General features: G+C 53.9%; 1 protein-coding gene across 3 annotated transcripts in view; it reads left to right on the forward strand.

Annotated features, from left to right (window-relative positions):
- CARMIL1 (capping protein regulator and myosin 1 linker 1) overlaps positions 1 to 20,486 on the forward strand; it is a 250,597-nt gene that overhangs the window by 85,168 nt on the left and 144,943 nt on the right. For 2 of the 3 annotated variants that reach the window (XM_079148814.1, XM_079148816.1), the window contains 3 exons: positions 8,840 to 8,890; positions 11,250 to 11,309; positions 18,502 to 18,623. In XM_079148814.1, coding sequence (XP_079004940.1) covers positions 8,840 to 8,890; positions 11,250 to 11,309; positions 18,502 to 18,623 — 233 coding nt within the window. The remainder of the gene's footprint in view (positions 1 to 8,839; positions 8,891 to 11,249; positions 11,310 to 18,501; positions 18,624 to 20,486) is intronic. The other variant, XM_079148815.1, reaches the window with a different exon arrangement.

The following is a 20,486-nucleotide window of genomic DNA, read 5'->3' on the forward strand; positions in this document are numbered from 1 at the left end:
GCCGTGCTCAAAGGGAGCAGGGGCGGGCAGTGGGAGTGTGCAGGCTCCCCGGATCCGTCCAGAGGCGCCATGTCTCTGGAGGAAAGCGTGTTTGGTTGCTTGGCACCTGCAGCGGTCAGCCCAGGGGAGGGGAGGCTCCCTGCCTCCTGCTGCAGCTGACGTGCAGGCAGGTGTGGGGGTTTGGAGGGGATGGCGAGGGCATCCCTTCAGATCACTTCTGTTGCTCTCTGAAGTAGGAGGCAAAGTCATCCTCCCGGGTGAACGGGCTGGGATCAGCTGGCTGGTGGGCTTGGTCCTCCTGCCGCTCTGGGCAGCCTCCGCTGTGAGCTGGGGTGGCAGCTAGCTGGGCTCGGCCAGGGCTGTTTCTGTCCGCGGGTGTGAGGGGGCAGGAACATGTGGGCAGAGGGTATGAACCAAGGAGAAGTGATTCCAGCGGGAATTGGTGGGCTGAAGGTAGGCCAGGGCTGATAGGGAGGGAGGACGGGGAAGAGCTGGCAGCCAGGGACAGGCAGCAGTGCTGGGAGTGGCGAGTGAGGAATTAGCCTCTCTGGCTTCTCCAGCTGTGACACACGCAGGGATCCCAGGGGGCTCTCAGTGAGATGCAGGTTCTCACTCTCCAGGTCTGGCGGGGGCCTCAGATTCTGCATTTCTAATCAGCTCCTAAGCGGTGCCAGCCCGTGTCCTGTGGATCTCCTTTTGAGGAGAAATTAGAAGGTTTCGTCTAAGAGCAGCTTGCCTTAGTTGATGTCCTGCCTAGCATGCCTGAGGCCTAGGGTCTGCTCCTTGGCCCTGTAGAAAAAGCAAACTAAAAAGAAATCTCCAAGGTGGTACAGTTTCAAGCAATAACTAACAAGGCCCAGGAGGCCTAAGAGCGAGAAGACCTGATCGTCAAGCCTCCAGGCCTCCAGTGTGGCAGGCCAGCACTGTTCTGGACACCCTGCATGGGTGACCTGGCTTGATCTTTATTTCAACCTCCGTGAGGTATGAAATAAGCTGACGTCTTACTTTATAGACCAGAAAGAGGGGCACAGGGAGGCCTTCGTTCTTTGGACCAGCAGGCCAGGGCGCGATGTCAGTAGGTGGCCTGCTACACCTCACTCCATTTGCTAATCTCTCTTCATTCTATTTCTTGGCAGGTGAGTTGGGAATTAGGTAGTGGATCAAGATAATCTGCAAACAACAGATTTTTCAGGTGCTTCCTTTTTAGGATATGACTGTTGATTAAACAGGAAGGATGTGTCAGCCCTGCCTGGGAGTGAGGGAGCTAGAATCCCAGCCACATGGTCCAGTCGCAAAGCCAGTTCCTCCGGTGAAGGAGCAGAGCCTCCATCGTCCCTGGGTGGCAGAGGAGTTGGGTAGGAAGATTTTCAATCAATCTCAGCATCATTTGCAGTCAAGTTCGGAGTGTGTGTGTGTGTGTGTGTGTGTGAGATGTGGCACCAGGCTCGTCACCCTCCTCCCCATTCGGTCCTCTCCCCTGTCCTGGAGTTCATTTTAAGGTAACAAAAATAGGATTTGGAGAGGTTATGTATTTGACATGTGAGGGACTCTGCATGTGCATCCAGATCAGTCTGGGTCCAAAGCCTGTGATTCCTTCACGCCAGCTCCAGAGTTGGAATGGAGCTTCCCTCCCAGATCTCAGATAGGCCTCCCCCTCTGGGAGTCTCCCCCTCTCGGACTCCGCCACATGCTGGAGACGGTGCGTGCTGAACAGATCCAGGCCGAGGAGCCGGCCTTCGGGCCTGGCTGTTTCTAGCTCACGACTCTGGTGGACCTGGTATTCTTCCCTGAGGATCCTGCAGAGCTGTGTTCTGTCGGAGGACATTTGTGAGGTCTCAGTGTCTTCATGGGTGAGCGTGTGGCAGGTCATCTCTAGTTCTTATGCTGAGACTCTCGTGTCCCCGACCCCGACTTGGAAGTGAGGGGGTTGGGGCTTGGAGATTTAAAGTGACTTGCCCAGGGTCCCTCGGCTGCCAGAGGGTGTTGGGGCAGCAGGACAAGTGTTCCTTGGTGGTCAAGGCCGTAATCCTGTATTCCTTGGACAGTTGAGCCTCTGTTACTTGTGAACTCACTTAAGACACAGGTGGCAGCAGTGACTGGGGGCTGTAACTGCCACCCCAGGCCGGCCCAGGGCTGCGGAGTCCAGTCCTGAGGGCTGAGCCGTGTCTGACTTGTCTTCACTCCTGCCTGACACCCGCTGTTGGACTGCGTCACCCCCTGTCTGAGAAGGCCGTTCTTCTTTGCCAGGCCTTGTGGGAAGGTTACCCTTCAGAACCCTGTGCCCTTACAAATGTGACATTCTCAAAGAACAGGTGTGGTAGATTCCAGAATGTTCCACCAGCTGGTACTTTGAAGAGGATTTGATATGTAGTGACATGCAGGAAAACACGTTTTGAAGTAGCTGTGGGGAATAATTAGGTGTGCTTCTCCTCTGCTTGGATAATGCTTTACACTGCTGCAGTAACGGGGCAGCAGAAACCACGGCGGTTGGGCTGCCTGTGTGTAAGCGCTCCGTTTCTGTGTGGCAGCAGAATAATCAGGCGGGAAGCAACAGATTGGCACACGTGTCAGTGCACAAGGATCCCCCTGACACTAGGCATGGCACGGAAAACCGACCACCGCGGCTTCTCATTGCCTGGTGTGAGCAGGGGGCAGGGACCTGGCCTCCTCCTGTCCTCCTCCTGTCCTCTCAGCAGCATTTACCAGGGCCTCTCCAGCCCCAGAAGCCCACTGGAGCCAGAGGAGCAGGGCCTGCGGTCAGGAGAATCCCAGAGGGCCCAGCGCATGGGACGGGGCCTGGAGACCTGCTTGGCTGCTTCCAAGGCCCAGCTTGTTCACAGGTGGGTCACTGGGCTGGCTGGTCACTCAGGCTAGATCCAGACACCGCCTTCCCAGTTTCACACGCGTACACACACTTAGAAACGACACCGCAGAGCCAACCCCGGTGCCAGCCCTCGGCAAGCCCTTCACAAAGGCTCCCTCAGCCCCATAGCTCCCTGAAGCATGTGCACCTGCGTTCCTGTGAGTTAACAGAGGAGGGAACCCGGGCAGAAAAGGTTCTGTGGTTTGCCCTGGATCACGTAGGTGGTGAAGGCTGACTCCTGGGCCAAACCCAGGCCGGCCAGCCCCAAAGCCTGCCCTCTAAACCCTGGACCGGGGCTCTGTAGCCTTTTCTTGTTAATGCTTTAGGCTTTGTGAGCCTAAAATCTCTGACACATCTGCTGAGCCCCGTGCTGTTGTGCGAGAGCAGGCAGGGCGCTCAGTGAACACGTTCAGCAAAAGTTTACTTTCAGGAACAGGCAGGGGCTGGATTTGGTCCAGACCCTGCGCTGGACTGCAGTGCATTTCCAGGGCACCCCCAGTGATGGCAGTGCACCCCACATCTGCCCATCCTGTGTGGTGCTTGGGGCCAGGGAGTGCCCTTAAACAGTGCACTTCCGATGTTCCTCTTGGATAGTGTCTTTGTGTGCTGGCCAGAAAGGACAGTGGCCACCGCGGCTATGTGTTGTCGTTAGGCTCAGAGCTGAGAGAGAGGTTTATTCTCTTGACTTTCTGTGTGACCTTGCACAAGCCCCTCCGCGTCTGTCACTCATAACTTACGCTGGTGATAATGAGCCTGGCTGCCTGCCTGTCCCTCACCTAGGTGTGTTTGAGTTGGATTGATGTCCCTGTCACACGTGGAGCTGGGAGTTTGGAAGCGGGCAGTGTATGAAATGTCATTCATCATTTGCTTGCAGCTCAGAGAACAGGCTGGGGCACGGGGTGCTGTTGAATGTTTGGCATGCTGAGTCCACTTTCCAAGGAAAGGGGGCCCTGGAGATCCGCGCGGGACGGCGCAGGTTCACCGGCAGGGCCTCATGTGTTGCCTTGGGCAGCCTTAGACCTCGGGCATGGGGTAGGTGCTGAAGCAGGTATTTATTTCAGTTTCTAATAAATGTGCTATGCAAGGGTCCTGTGGCCACTCTGATTACGTGTAATCTCCATAAGTAAATTTAGGCTTCTGTGCTAAGTTGTAAGTTTGAATAATACAAAGGGTTTTTATAAATGTTTCAGAGTCAACATTTGAAGTTAAAATTTGGAGAAATGTCAGACAGAATGGGCTTCTGCTTGCATCTCAGAAAAAGGGAGGGGACAGTGGCCCAGGCCTGCCTGGAAGAATGGACCTTCCCAGGAGGGAAGTGGTGGCTTTGCCCCTTGTGGTCAGGGTTCTTTGGCCAAACACACATACTCCTTCTGACACCCCCAGGTTTTCTTTTTTGAACTTTGCAAGAAAATTCTTCTCCTTCAAGGCCCAGCATGAGCCCTGAACTGGAAGTTACTTCCCAGGAGATGTCTCAGTTTCTCTGTGGCTTTCGTTGTTTGTTTTGTGTGCTGTTTGACAAAACCATTGTTTAAAATGTAGTAGGTGTAGCCACGTAATCTTGAGTGAGTCCAAATCAAAGGTGCTGCTCTTTAGGTCCTAGCTTGAGCTGGTACTTAGCACAACACTCCGGTGCTGGGCTGGGCTCACAGCTTCTTTCACTCCGTTCCCCAGCACTTGTGTCCTGCAGAGGAAGCCCTGGAACCCCTCTTGTCCCAGGCTCCCTGGTTTGCTCCTCTCAGCCTGCGACCTTCTAGAAGTCACCCCCTCTGTCAGCTTAGTGCAGCCGGGAGGTGGCAGGGCCAGAATTTAAATCTAAGTCTTCCTGAGGCCAACAGCCAAGCACGTGGTTGACCAGCACGCTGGGGTTCCTGGGCTCAAGAGTCTCAGTGTTGACTCTCCGACGTCCGAGCAAGCAGATCACAGTTGCCCTTCAGAAGAGGTGCTTCTGCCTGGCGGCTCTGTCCCAGGACCCCATCCACACGTGTGCCCTGAGGTTGCTCCAAGCTCCACGGGTGGCTCTGGGCCAGCAGGAGCCTGGAGATGGCTGAGGCTGTGGCCCCGCCAACAGAGGGACAGGCACAGCTCTGCGTGGAGTGGCAGCGCTTGGCGTTTTTTACAGGGCTTGAGAAACCGCCCCATCGCATGCTTCCTGGTGTGTGTGGAGGGTCCTGGGAAGGATGGCCGACTCTGCAGGATGCACCTGCTTCATTCCCAGCCTGTCACACATTTTCTGAGACCCCCTCCTGTGCCTCTGGGGAACCTGTCTGGCTGCCAGAAGCAGGGACCAGCCTTTGTGGCTTATCTGTTGTCTTCCAGAGCTGGACTCCCTCACAGATGTGTCTCTTCTCAGATTACTCTGGCCTGTGCCCAGCTCCTGCCCACTGGTCGCATGCACCACCTTAGAGGATTTTTCAAAACAGAGGTGACCCCTGGGCCTCCTTGCAAGCCCTCCTGTGGCTGGGGTGAAGGCAGAGGCACTGGAGCGTCGGGTATCCGCGTGGTGTGGAACCTGGCCCTACACAGAGGGGACTCCTTGTGAGCCTCTGTCCACCCTTTCTTCTTTTAAATTCACAAGCCCAGTTAGTGTTCTGTCAGTGGCTCACAGATGTCCCCTGTGGTGGCAGTGCTGGCGAGGAGAGCAGGTCCTGTGGCTCCCTTCCTGCAGGGGGCGGGGGCCAGCCCGTGTCCCCTGAGCCACCACTGCCCCGTGCCATCTGTTCAGTGCGTGTTTCGGGATTCGCTCTCAAGATCTATTACTCAGAGTTGCACGGGACCTGGCAACCACTTAATCACCCACGTGCGCGTCGTGTAAGGGTGGAAAGGTGTCGCTCCTCTTTCTCCTGCAGTCTGAGCTTCCCTGTGGCACTCTTGCTGGTGCAGTGTTGCTGTGGTGGTGTCTGCTTTTCAAGAGGTGTAAATAAAACCCATGCTCCTGAGTGATTCACGTAGAGGACTCAGGCAGGGGAGGGCCCCCGAGGCAGGGAAGGGGTGACCAGGCAGCAGAGTGGGGCCTGGGAAGGCAGGAGGAGCCAGAGAGGAGGAGCAGGGACTGATGGAGAGGTATGTGTGCAGTCGTGGACAGAGGTAAATCAAGACAGAGACACAGACACCGGGACTGAGGCAGCGGGCAGCCAGTGGGATGGCCCCTTTCTTCACCCCCATGTCCCGCACTCCACCGATGTGCATTCTACTGGCTGCAGAGCTCCCTGGCCTGTCTGTGTCCCCTGTGTGCAGGTCCTGAGGGATCTGGTTCTGGGAAAGCAGAGGCTTGGAAGCCATAGTGCCATCTGCTGAGCCGGACCCTCTTGGCTGGAATCCCAGCTCTGCCAAGTCACGTTCTCCATGCGCCTCAGTTTCTCCATCCTGGAATGGGATAGCACACGTGTTCCCTGATAGGATTGGTAATGGACACAACATTCAAACAGTGCTCACAGTGGGAATTAGCAGATAAGATGCTCCTGGGTGCTGTGGGATGAATTCTCCTCTGAAGGAATGTTCCCAGAGCTAAGCACATTTTTCTGAACCCTGAAGGGCCTTACAAGTTCCTGTCTGGACGTCTGGCCTTGTCTCTCATTGCTGATCTGGGGTGAGAGTGATGTGCATGGACCTGCAACCAGGAGTTGCCGGTTCTCGCCCGACTCAGCCTGGAGCTCCCTGTGAGGTGCCCGCTCGAATCTAGGGTTTGAGTGGTATTGGACACTGCTGGCAGGCAAGGTTTACGATCTGGCTATTATGGACCTTCTGTCTAGGGATTTTGTGGACTTGAGGTTCTCAGGAGGATGGGGATGACCATGCAGGTGGCCTTGGGAGGCCGACGATCGTGCTGCTTGTGACTGAAGAGGGAGAGACGGTGGGAATGAGCCCGGCGTCCCTGGCTGTCAGCAGGGTCTTCTTTCTTTTCCTGTTCCCTGGGAGAGGGTGTGTGTCCTGGGGCTGATGGAGGAGGAGATCCAGGGCCTCTGTGGAGCAGAGGGAAGACACCTCCTTCCTCTGAGATGAGCCCTGACCCCTTGGCAAGAGTCCTGGCGACCTGCTCACCAGACCTGCACCAGGGCCTGGCAGGTCTCTGCTGCCTGATCTGTCCCTGTCTGAACTCCTCCTCTTCTGCCATGCCTCTTCTGACTTGGATGCCTCTCATTGAACCTGTGGGTCTCATGCAACAAAACATACGCCACCCCCTGCCCTTTCCGGAAAGGTCTCTGCACTCCCAGCTCCCTGCGTACTGCTGCCCTAGTCAAGGGTGGCTTAGTGCCGGTGGCAGCAGATTCCAGCTGTCCAGGGCTTGCTTCTATTTGAAGAGAGAATTTCAAAAGTTTGCTGTTGGGCAGTTGGGGAAGGCAGCCTTGAGCTCTGTGGGTCTTTCCAGCTGAGGTCCATGCTGGGCTGTGCCATCCTTGCCCGGGCTCAGGTGACACGCCGTGACAGAGCATGTGCAGGCAGGGCTGGTGGTACTGTGTCCACCTGGCCTCGTCATCAAGAACCTCCACTTTGGAGTTGACAGGTGGCACTGGGTATGAATCCTGTTTCCGTCTCGATTGTGTGACCTTGAGTGAGTGCCACCACGGAGTCTCAGCTGCTTGTTCTGTAAAATGGGGTGGTGCTTTATAACTGTCATGAAGACTGTGTGTGTCCTTGAAGTCACGGTGTCTGCGTGTGGCACTTGGGACTCTCAGCAAATGGGTGTGACAGCGAGGGGCATTCAGGACCGGCAGCCTGAGCCGCACAGGGGCCCTGCTCAAGGCCGCTCCCCGGCTGTTTGTGTCTCTGTTTGAGATTCAGAGTCCTGTTGAGCACACCTGCCCCCTGCTCCTTGCATTTCCCGGGCTTTCTTTCCCCTGCTGTGGCTGCTTCGTTCTTGCCCCCCAAGGAGGAAGTAAGGATTCTTACTTAGGGAGGAAAGCGGGGGTTTGTCTCACAGGATGGAGGTCACAGCAGTGGAGGACTCATCCTTCACCTGCAGGAGTCACTTGTGATCCACCTTTTAGCGAGAGTCACTCCTGAAGCCAAATGGTGCGAAGGAGACCAAGCGGAAGTCAGGCTGTGCGTGGCCCGAGGCTGGCATCAAGGGGAAAGTCTTGAACTGCTGCGCTTCCTGTGCCCTGCCCGCTGCCCGTCCACCACTGCCCGCCTGTCTCCTAGTAGCCCTGACTGGAGTTGTCCCTGCAGTGGTGACCTGTGATTGTTCAACAACAGCTTTTATAGAGAAGACCGTAGTTTTTGTTCAGGTCTGGAGGCTGGAGCAGGCCGCCCAGGCACGCCCGCTGGGTCCCCTGGGCCTGGATTGGCAGTTGGGGCCTTGGTGGTGTCTAGGTAAAGCCGTGTGACTTTGCAGAGGTCCTTCGACAACCTCAGGCCTCCATGTCCTTGACTTCCACAATCGTGCAGGTTTTGTTCTTGAACACAAGTCCCTTAAGTAGGGACTTAGGACAAGGAAGTGCTTTGGAAAATGGCAAGAAGGCCAGAGGCATGTGGGACCACACGGGTGCAGTGATGTTTCCAGCTGGGAATCAGAAGGGAAACCTCCATTGGTGCTGCTCTCTAGGACTGAGAGAGGCTGAGAAAGATGCAGGAGGGAGGCAGCAGAAAAAGGCAGTGGAAAGCCCCCAGCCCTGGCGTTGCAGCTGAGCACTGTGTGAGCCTTGTGTGAATGCGTGTGTAGTCGTCAGTTGGAGGCCTGAGGGGAGGGTGTTTCTCTGCGGTTGATGTGATGTGTGTGAATATCAGAGACCCGTCTTGATCGTCACCTGGAATAGCCCATTGCTCCTCTGGCTACCGACTGACTTCTCATCTGGAGATTTCATGGAGGATTTGTTCCCTGTGGACCTTGATCCAGGGCCTTTGTACGCCAAGAAGCCGCGCCAGGTCCCTTGCTCTCCTGGCTGATGGGAGCAAGCCTGGAGCTTTGGTGTGGGCGGCACCAAGGCCCGCGGGCCGGCCGACCGGCGCTCTGCTGACGCTGCTGCTTCTGTGTTTCAGGTGCTCACGTCCTGCAGAGCCTTCCTCCTGACGGCGCGCGTCCCCACCAAGGTAAGCATCCCGAGCTCCTCCCCCACAGGCGCAGTGCACGCAGGGCGCTCGGGTTGCAACGGCAGCCCGGCTTTCTGTCCTTCCTGAAGGCCCCTGAAGGTGGTGCTGACCCACGTCTTCGCTCCCTTTTCCTCCGTTTGTCGAAGGCATCCCAGAAACAGTGGTGATTCCTCTCTGCTGGGCCTCGGTTTCTCCTGTTTCGAGTCTACTTTGTATCTCCTTCGGTCCCGGGGTGACAGGTTCCTCAGGCTTGATGTGTAGATCTGACTTAGGAAGGTCCTTGGGCAGCTCGCCTCTGTCCCTGCTTCCCAACTCGTCCTCCTGCCTCCTCCTGCCCTAATCCACCGACTCTAATCCACCGACATTCTTCAGACTTGGGGTGAGCTGGGGTGAGCAGAGTCAGTTTTGGGGACTGGGAGTGAAGGCCTGATCAAAAGCTGTGGGTGAGATCAGAGAGGCTGATCTGACCTTGCAGTGATGCCTGCGGGGGTGTCTCAGAGACCCCCTCTGCGTCCTGAGAAGGACCTGGTCCTGGGTCCCTGGGCCGGGCCAGGCTGGCCATTCCCAGGACTGGTCTGTCTTTCACCTTCTGCTTTCCCTGGGTCCCTTTACTGCCTCTGCGCCTTTGCAGACTCTTTTCCTTCTGCCTGAATTTCTCTTCCCTCTGTTTGCTTAAGTCATTCTTCAAGTCATTGTTTAGGACCTAGCTGAAATGCCACCCATCTGTCCTGGCTCCCCCGTACCTTCCTCTCCCTGCAAAGCCCTCGGGTAAGGTAGAGCATCGTGACTGCCCTCTAATTAACCTCACTGAGCCAAACTGACCAAAGGCGCCTGTTTCCGCCCCTGGAGGTCAGGAGATGTCACTGCTGCTGGCTCCTTTCATTGCTGATGGGCATTGAGAGAGCGAGCTGACCTGCACCTGCTCCCACTCATGGGATGAGATGCCCACTGAGGACCAGCCGTTCATTCCCAGACCTGCTCATAGCGGCTACAGTCACCATGCCAAGTGTTTGCAATGTGATAGTCACATCACAGTGAAATCTGAGTGCAGAAGGAGAGATTGCTATAAAATAGTGCATGTTAAAGTGAAACGCGTAGGAAAAAAAATTGCTGTCTTAGGGATCAGACCATGGTCTGGGGAGGGAACGAGAAGCATGATCATCTCCGAAACTGCCCCCTGGACGCTTTGCAAGTGTCTTCAAGCTCTCACTCCATTTCTGAGGAGACCTGAGTGGTGGAGGCTGGAAGCCCTGCATTGGGGTGACTCAGAGAGAGGCCCCTGGAGGGCCAGCTGGGGGCTTTAGACAAAGAAGACCTTTGGCCCTGCCCACAAGACCAGCTGATGAAAATATGTTTATAAGTTTTACACTAGAATACAAAGGTAGGTATGTGTACTTTTTAGAAAGCCATTCCCCGATTTAAATGACGTTTCACAAACCAGTCCAGGGTGCAGCTTGGTAATGACAGGTGAGAAGACTCCTGCTTCAATTGAATGTCGTGAGATCAGGGCCAGGATGCACTTGACTCCTGGAGAATGAGACGCATGTCTCTTTCCTCTTTCCACGTCCAGCGCAGGCACACAGTAGGCTTTTCACAAACGTTCCTTCGTCAGCGGCTAAATGAATAATGAAAGAACAGGTTCTCTTCCTGCCTCCAGCCCTGCTCCTCATGTGTCTTGATGTTCAGCGGCAGAGCCGTGAACTTCTACTCAGGATTGGCCTCCCAGTGACTGTGGTGTCACATGCCTCCGGGCATAAATTGTGGGGTGGCATCCGCAAGCTTCTGCCCTCTCAGTGGGCCCGCTGTCCCCTGGGTTCTGCATCCCGACTGCACTCCATATGGGAGTGTGGGTGGAAGACTGGGGGGTGGGCGTGTCCAGTGGTGCTCAGAGCGTCACACAGGGTTTAGTGAGTCAGGACACGCGGCAGGGACTGTGTCCTCATGGGAATTCTTGTCTCTTTTTTTGCCTCTCGCTTGCTAGGCTACTGCTCTTTGCCACTGAGCTCCATCCCCAGGCCTCCCTTCTGTGACTTTTTGAAGCAACATTTTGAAGCAAAAAGGGAAAAGATGATTCATTTTGTGCAGAATTTCTTGGAGTAAATAGCAGAGTAGGATTGCAAGAGCTTCCTCTTAGGTTTGTCCCTGGATGAAATTAACAACTTCCTTTCAACCCTTTAGCTTTTGCTGAAGTAGGATAAATCACAGTCCTTTCTTATTGAATGGAATATTAAACAGTCTACCCTCGGAAAATGCCCAGAATTTTCTTTGTCCTGGAACCGTTTCCCATGACAGCGCCTTTGCCTTGAATGGTGTGTTTTCAGTCCTCATGACAGGTTTCCCCTTCTCTCCCCAACTGCAGCTCGAGCTAACCTTCAGCTACCTGGAGATCCATGGCGTCTCTTGCAACAGGCCGGCCCAGGTGGGTGTGAGTGGCCCAAGTCAGCCACAAAGGTCATGACCTTGTCCAGGTTCCAGAAACCCTCTGCTTTCACTGTTGATGGGTTCTCGAGACAGTAGGCAAAGAAGATCAGGGACCGTGGGGTTCTTGGCGTGAGGGTGGGGCAGAAGTTTGTGTGGGCAGTGGGGGCTTTGTTCTGATAAGGAAAACGGATACCTGAAAGTAACTGATTAGCCCTGTTGGCCGACTTTGGAAACGAGAGAGGTTTTGTACAGCGGATCTCAACACTACAAGTTCATGGCGCTCTGTAGGCCTTTCCTGAAACGGAGTGGCACATACGTTTTCCAGTGTTCAAAATTAAATTTAAAGACCCCAGCTTTGTTGAGCTATAAGTAGCTGCAGTGAAGTGTGAATTTGGTGGCCTTCGACACAAGTCCCTCAGTGAGGACGCTGAGTCCAGCCACGGCCAGGGGCCTGCTGCATCTTGGCAGCCCATCTGCAGCCCGTGTCCTGTCCTCGCGCGTGGGCTCTGCCGCCTGCCCGCCCCTACACTGTAGGCACGTGGAGATCGTGTCTTGGTCTTTACGGAGAGATCCTCCCTTCTTGTGGCGGAGGCTGTTCCTGTCGGGCTGTTGCGGTGGCTTCAGCCTCTCCCCTGGTGTGGACATGTGGCTTGTCACGGTTGTGAGGGTGACAGATGAAGCTGCTCTGAGCGTTTACGTTTGAGTCTTTGGACAGGTGCTTTCTTTACCCTCGGGGACACCGGGGCGTGCCGTGGCGGAGTCTGCGCTGGGGGTTTAGCTCACTGTCTCTTTCCCAGGGTGAGTCGTGCCATTTCACACCGCCACCAGTCACGTGCGGGGCTCTGGCTGCTGCACTGCTCCGGTACCGGTGTGGCCGGTGTCGGAGTCTGTGATGCTTTCACTGTGGCTCTCGTTCGCATTCCCCTAAGGACGGAACATGCTGAGCGTCTTTTTGTTTATTGCATCACACGTCTTTGGTATCAGTTCAAATCTTCCCCCATTGTTTGAAAATGGGGTTGTTTGTTTTCTTGGTGAATTTTCAGAGTTTTGAGAGAAGTGCATTCTGGACTCCGATCCTTTGAGATATATGATTCATCCGGTGTTCTCTCAGCCTGGGCTTTGGCTTCTCAGTCTCTTCACAGCTTCTTTCAAGGAGCAGAAGTCTCAAGGCCTTGGGTTACGTCCGAGCCAGTGTGATCCATGTTAAAGGAACCTTTCTGCAGAAAACACGGTATGGATGAATCTTTTTTTCTCTATATGAGCAGTGTGTCCACTTGCCGTGGTGCTGGAGAGACATTTCCCCACAGAACTGGTTCTGGAAATAACAGTCCATGTCAGTACTGGTCCACTCTGGCCTCCGAGGCTGCCCTCTTGACCTCATCGTCTCTAGGTGCCACCAACACTGGATTGCAGTGGCTGAAGTCAGGTGGGGCAAGTTCCCCAACTTTGTTCTCTTTCAGGATTGTTTTATTTATTCTGGGTTCTTTGCAATTACTGCTGCATTTGTGCATGCATTTTAGAACTTTGTCAGCGCTGGTATTGGGGTTCCCTCCAGGAACAGAACCAGTAGGAAAAAATACATTTATGAGGAGATTTATGTGACTGGCTCACACGATCTCAGGCTGGACAGTCCCACAGCGGCCGTCTGCAGGCTGGAGAGCAAGAAACCAGGAGTTGCTTCGCCCAAGAAGCAAGGGCCTCGAATCAAGAAGGACAAGTCCAGGGTTGAAGGCCTGGAAGCCCCTGGAGAGGGCGTGAGTCCACCTGAAGGGCTGAAGGAGCTGGAGGTGCCCGCCAAGCAGAGCTGTGCTCATGGGTGCTGGTGGCTGCCTCCGTCCTCTGCCGTGAGCAGCGGGTCCCTGGCCTCTTAGATGGTGCTGCCCGCATTCAGGGCGGATCTCCCTGCTCAGTGTGTGTCCCCACTTGTCCCTGGTGCCTGGAAACACCCTCACAGACACAGCAGAGTGTGCTCTGCCAATTTCCTAGGCAATCGAGTTGACAATAAATATTGATCATCACAGTTTCTATGTAAAACTGGAATTTTGATTAGAATTGCATTGGATCTTGGCATCTTAATAATATGGAGTCTCCTGACCCAAGAGAACGGACTATTTCTCTATTTGTAGGGGTCTTAATGTTTCTTCGCAGTACTTTGCTGTAACTTTTAGTCTGTATCTCCTGTTGTATTTACTCCTAAGTATTTCATATTTTTCTGCTATTGCAAATGGTTCTGTTTTTAAGGTGCAATTTCACACTGTTTGCTGCTGGATCTGAAATGCAGCTGACCTTTGCTCTGTGTCCTGCTGCCTGGCCACACTCACTGCGCAGGAATTCTGGTGGATTCTGTAACTCTGTGGATGTGGTGTTACTCGTGAGTGTGGACGCTTTTCATTGTCTTCCCATTCTTTTCCTGCCTCTGGCTTCTGGGAGGTGCTCCTCCACGGTCTCTCCCGCACCGGGTGCCCGCTGGGTGTGGCAGGACTTCCGGGCTCCGACTGCTCTTCACCAGGCTCGCTCTCAGGGGCGTTTTGCATTGGCATCCTTGTGGGTTGATGGGACATTCCCTTTTGAACAAAGGCAAGTCTTGCTGACCATTTGCTGTGAAAGCAGTGGACTCCAGGGCACAAGGATTCCCCTGGGACACCCAAGTGTGGGCAGGCGTCCATGGGCCCCTCCATGCGGCGTGGGATTTGAGGGCCAGGATATCTGCATGGGCTCATTTCCTCTGCTGTACCATTGCTAGACACCCTGGGCCTCTGTTTGACCAAGGAGTCTCTTCTTTTCTGCTAGCATTTATGAAACTGAACAGGCTAACATACTGGCTTACCAGTGAGGTCAGATCAAATCTCAGAGCTTGGCAGTTGCACGGGCCAAACCTCCAGGACAGGGCTGGAGTGGCCAGGCCAGGCATTCCTGGCCCAGCTCTGACCTTCTAGGGAAAGCGCTCCTTCTCGTCCATCATGTGCAATGCTGGCTCTTGGTTCTTTATAGATGCCTTTTATCTGGTTGAAGAAGTTTCTTCCTCTCCCTAGATTTTTGAGCGTTTATCAGGTCTTAGTGTTGAACTGTTTTTGTCTGTTGAGGTTATTCCGCCCTCCCTCCCTCCTTAGCTTGTTAAATTACTGAATTACATTTACTGACAGTGAGTCCCTCTCTGGCTCCTAGGATGATCCCCACGTGGTTGTGTGTGCCTTTATCTGTGTTGCTGGATTCTGCTTGTTGAAGTTCTCTGCAGAGTCTTTCATGCTGATGTCTGTGAGAGCTGCTCTTGGTACTTCTCTCTATTTTGTGTTGTCTTTTGCCTGGTGGTTCTGCGTGGACACAATCACAGACTCAGCACAGACTGGGTAGTAGAGTTGGGCTCGTTCCTCCTTAGACACTACTTGCATTTACCAGGGAAAGCATCTGGGCCTCGAGGTGACATCGTCCCCGTGTCAGCCTGTGATGTGGGAAGGTTTTTAACCTCACATTCTTGTTCTCTAGTAGATTCGTGGCAGATCCATTCACGTATCTTTCTGAACAAATTTTGGTAGTTTGTACTTTTTTTTAATTTTTAAATTTGTTTTAATTAGTTATACATGACAGTAGAATGTACTTTGATACATAGTATATAATGCAGTATAATTTCTCAATTTTCTGACTATACATGATGTAGAATCATATTACTCAGCCTTGAAGAATGAAATTTGCTGGTAAATGGATGGAGCTGGAGAATATAATGCTAAGTGAAATGAGCCAGTCCCCAAAATCCAAAAGCTGAAGATTTTCTCTGATATGTGATAGTTCATATTTTTAAGGGATTCTATAAATTTCATGCAAATTACAGAATTTATTAATATAAAGTTGCTCTTCATTTTCTATGGTTCCACCCCTGGGCCAGCAGCTCAGAGAGGGCTTATCTCTGACCTGGAGAATTTCAGCATTCCGTGGATTAAAATACCAGTGGTGATTTTAAAACTACAGACAGCTCTGCAGAGCCCATCCCCAATGTCACCACCCACCCTCCCACATACTCGCACAAACACACGGCATCACACAGAACAGGTAGGGGCACCTTGTCAGGGGACACATAGCCTCACCCGGGACTGAGCGTCTCTGGGGCTTCGCCTTCAGTCAGCACACCCTGTGAGTGTGATTCTCTCACTCCTGGGAAGAAGTGCCCTGTGTGGCTGGAGTCTGCGACTGCGTCCGGGGGCTCTCATGTCAAGCCACAGGGTGGAGGTGTCTGTCTGTGGCCTCCGCAGCCTCATCTTGGTTAGAGGCCCTACTGCCTTCTCTGCTGTGTAGGTTTTGTCACTGCTGTTCTGTCATTAGTCATGAGGGCTGGGAGGCTGCGGTCATATGCTGGGACGTGGGGCACTGTGCTCTGTGTGAAGGCTGTGGGTGAGTGGGCCACGGGTGGCCGAGCCCTAGTTGTGCCTCTGTCCCTTTCCTGTGCAGACCTGGGGACCGTTGTCGAGGATACAGGCCTCCGTGTCTCAGCCACCTGGAGCCAGGTTCCGCCACCGGGCACTTGGCAGAGGCCAACCGCAGTCCAGTTTTGGAGTGGAGAGCTTTGGGCTGTGTCGCGGCAGCTGCGCCTGCTCTGGGGGCTTCCGTCCCACTGGAAGGTGGTTTGCAGGGACTAGGGGCGGAGCCCTGATGCTGCTGGGATGTACAAGTCGGGTTCTTCTACCTTTAAGGCAAAGCTGAGCCAGGACTGGAAATTGGAGCCATGGCCAAGCCACCACAGCGACCTGCCCTGGTTTTCATCTTGCGGACCTCTTTTCTGTGCCGTGGCTGTGGCGCCCAGGGCCCTGCACCCTGGGGGCGCAGGCGCTCCTCCCGGGGCACACCTGCCCCGAGTGTTGTGCAGTGGTGGCGGAAGCAGGGGCTGCGTCCTGCTGGACGCTGAGGAAGCAGCTTTCAGGCTTCCTCTCTCCCGGACTGCAAGCCAGGAGACCGCGACTGACAGGAGCCGGTCTTGCTCAGGCGAGGCTGCGCTACAGATCCTGCCTCCGTGGCTGCGCGGCGAGTTTCCCTTGTGCAGAGGTGGCCGACGGGCATCCTGAGGGCCTTCATTTACCGTGGGCCTGCAGACCTCCTTTCTGACCCACCCGTCACCGTTCCTCTTTCCCGTCACTCTAGTCAATTCTGTGCAATTAAGGGTGATTAGGTGTGGGATTCAGTGGAATTAGAATCAGCTAATCCCTGATTGCTGGCACCCAGACTCTGAACTGAATAGCCCCCTGGATGTGAAGCCCGGGAAGGACCCTGTGGTGATGAGTGCAGTCCTGGGGCGGGAAGCTGGGGTGGGCGGTCAAGCCCAGGACCAGGGGTCACCCCCGTTATCTGGCTTTTGAGACACGTCTGTGCTCAGCTATGTGCACACAGAACTTGCAGATCCAAGCTGCCTCAGGGTGCGTTGAGACCCGGGCAGGCCCAGCGTCCAGCTGCTGAATGCGCTGGGTGCAGACCTCCACTTACAGTGACCTTGGATACCTTTTGGAGGTTGGGATAGTTCTTGGACCACCTTGTTCAAGACAAATGCAGATTTGCCTGAAGAATTTAAAAAGCTTTTCCTTTAATTTCTTGAGGCATATGTTGAAAATTAGGATTGAATAAAAAAAGAAAACTTTTTTCCATACTGCTAACTGTCCAAAGATGAGGTTAAGTTGGCAAATTCCTTCAGGGATTTCTATGAGAAAGTCACAGTTCATGGACTCATATCCTTGCTGTCCTGCTCTTTGATCTCATTCTTTTGATAAATGCCTGGTCTTGCTTGTCCTTCGAGCCTAAGTATGTTGAACGACTTAGATTACTATTATTTTCAATTTGGCTAATTTCAGCAAGTCTGAAGGGAATTCTGCAACTGCTTTGTTAATGCACTTGTTTAGTTACCCTATAGTTAGTGTCCCCAGTTATGCTTTGGATAGTTAACTAATGATAGGAAGTTAATGTCTAAAGAGGTTTTGATACAGTGATAATGCACAAGATTGCAGGTTACATAGTTTTTACAGTCAGGGTAATGGCATCTTTAAAAAAAGAAAGTGAGTGAAAGTGACTTTTTTTTTCTTCTTTCAGTTCTAGGGACGGAAGTCCTGCACGCTAGGCACAGCCGCACCCCGAGCTGCACCCCACCCCTGTATGTTGTCTTGAGACAGGATTGTGCTAGTTGCTCAGGCCAGCCTTGAATTTGCCATCCCCCTGCCTCTGCTTCCTGAGCTGTTGTTGGGATTGCTGGGTCCTTTTTTGAATTTTAAATGTATCCATCTTCAGCCTGCTGTCCCTTCAGCCACCCGCCCTCTTTTCTCAGGTTGACCTCAGTTTTCTTATAGGACCAGCTATGTGGCCCTAGTCTCAACATTTTCTAGTTTTTGCTTAGCATTAAAACGAACACTGAAGATTTTTATTACACTGTTGCTTTAATATAATCCTTTCCAAGTATCTTCTTTTCTTGAAATTTTGTAAGTGCTTGATTTTTCTTTTGCCTTTTTTCAGGCAGAAGGTTTTAAACATTTCATTTAAACATCTCGTAAGGTTACTTATTTTTAAAACATGTTAAGAAAAGGGCTGGGGCCATAGCTCCATGATGAAGAATTTGCCTAGCATGCATGAGGCCCTGGGTTTGATCTCCAGCACCACCCAAAAGTCAAATTTAAAGCATGTTAAGGAAAAAAACGTATCATCAGATTCTGCTTGGGTATGCATAGAAGGACGCAGAGGTAACAAACTGAGGGTGCTTGTCAGGACAGATCCTGGTGGGGCCTGTGTGGCTCAGGCCAGGCCTGGAGTCGCTTGCCTCAGTTTCCAAGTTCCTGATGACTTTCCACCATCTGTTGAAGGGCATCTAGGCTGGTTCCATAGTTGAGCTATTGTGACTCGAGCTGCTATAAATGCTGATGTGGCTGCATCACTGTAGCATGCTGATTTTAAGTCCTTTGGGTATAAACGGAGGAGTGGGATAGCTGGGTCCAATGGTGGGTCCATTCCACGTTTCCTGAGGAGTCTCCACCCTGCTTTCTAGAGTGGCTGCAGCCCCACCAGCAACATATGAGTGCTCTTTGAGTCTTAAGCCGGCTCTGAGGAGGTGCTTGCTAAAAGGCTGCTGCGTGTGGTTGTATTTCCATGTGACTGCTCGCTCCGGGGAACTCACAGCTGAGGGCAGGCCGTGGCGCGATTGCTGAGAGGTGTCCCTCCTGCTCTTGCAGATGGTCGTGGAAACTGAGAAGTGCAGCATCTCCATGAAGATGGGGTCTCCCGAGGACGTGAGTGACGTGCTGGCGCACATTGGCACCTGCTTGAGGAAGATATTCCCCGGCCTCTCTCCAGTGTGAGTCCCGGGAAGGGCAGGAGGGCGGGAACTTGCTGTTCCTCAGAGTGGCAATGCCGCTGCTCCCCGGGCCGCCTCCTCTGAACGGTGGCAGGGAAGCTCACTCAGTCCTGGGGTTTCAGCCTGAGGGTTTCTAGCGTTGCCTTATCAAAAAGCAGAGTGGTGCCGGGTCTGGTGGTCCTTTAACTTCTGCTCATGAGACTAAAGCAGACCCCTTTTAAAAAGCTTTCTATTAGTGCATTATAGCTAAACATGAGACGGGCTCCTTCTGACAGAATGGCATGTGCGCGGCATAAGATTTGCTGGGCCCCTGCGCTCCCCTCTCACTGCTCCTCGCTCCCCATGCCCCATCCCCTCTGCCCTGGTCTTCCTTCTATTTATTTATCCGTTTTTAAGTTGTGGTTTGTAGATGTGCATGGAGGTGGGACTCACTGGGGCCTGTGCCATATGCAGGCAGGACCTGGCCGGTTTCGTCCCCGTTTCCCTTGGTCCCTCCTCCTCCTTGCGGCCCCCTCCCCCTGCTGCACTGAGCTGGTCTTTGGTGGGCTGTGCCTCTCTTAATGAGCCAGCTTCAGAAACGTCTAAGGGTGGCTCCAGCTGTGTCCTAGGCAAATTCTGCTCCCAGCTTTCACTGAAGGCGGGGCGGAGAGCTGTCTGTCAAGGTGTCAAGCAGAAGAGTGACCACGAGCCAAACTCTTCATTAGTTTTTTCCAGTAAGAGGAAATCTCAACAAACAACCAACCAAAAAAAAAAAAAAAAAAAAAAAAGAAAAATTAGCACTTCTTTCATCCCCCTCAGTTTTCTGAATCACACACACAGTAGGGCTGTTAGTACGTTGCACCTACACGCGCTCATGTGTTTAGTCGGGCAGTTAAATTAGGACTGAGCGCTCAGGTGACAGGCTGTGGTGGGGTGTGGGTGGGGGGCCCGGGTGGGGCACCGGCTTGGCCCGGGTGAGAAGGTGGAAGACGCAGTGTGAGATCGCAGCCTCTTGGGGGGGAGCTGTACAGGTTGGAACCCCTCCTGAGGGAGGCTGTGGGCATCACGTGGATGTGTGCAGCGTGGCGTGCGCCTGGGGGATTTCTGGGGACGGTTCCCCCAGGGATCCTCTGCCTACAGTGACCCATGGGTACATGGGGAGGTCAAGCCCCGGAGCCCACCAGGGGCCGGCAGGAGGCTCAGTGGGTTGGAGGGCCCTTCGTCTCTCTGTCCTCAGGGGCGCTGCCTGTCTGCCTTCACAGCTCAGCACTGGGTCCTCTCAGTGACTGTCCTGGCCCGCTGTGGAGGACGCCGAGTGTCCCTGGCTCTGTGGGGTGGAGGGCAAGCTGGGCGGCCTCTCCCTGCCTCCTGCCTGGCTGGAAATCAGGACTCGGGTCTCTTGGAGGCGAGTGCTGGCTGACCTCTGGTCCCAGCAGGCACGTGCCAGGGAGTGTCTCTGCCTGGCAGTGGTGGGAAGAGGTGGAGGGGCCGGGCGGGGCTCTCAGAAGTGAAGCCTGCTGGGGACGGGCACTGCATCCTGGAGCCCGCCAGGGCCCCTGGGGGAAGCAGGGTCCACAAACCACCTTTCAGCTGCGTGACTTGCACCTTCCCTCTGTTCCCTGCTTCGTCCCAACTCGGCACCAATGGGGCCGGGTGGCGGGCGAAGCTCAGCCTGCCTGGCAAGGCTGCCGCACCCTGACCTCAAGGGCCTGGCGGAACACTTGGAGTTTCTGTCGGCTCTAAAACGCAGCCTTACCTGGTTAGTATTCTAGGAACTGGGGGGGGCTTACCTGATCAGTATTCTAGGAACTCGGGGGTGGGGGGCTTACCTAGTCAGTATTCTAGGAACCTAGGGGGGGCTTACCTGGTTAGTATTCTAGGAAC

The sequence above is a fragment of the Sciurus vulgaris genome (assembly GCF_902686455.1).
Source record: "Sciurus vulgaris genome assembly, chromosome: 7".
Lineage (NCBI taxonomy): Eukaryota > Metazoa > Chordata > Mammalia > Rodentia > Sciuridae > Sciurus > Sciurus vulgaris.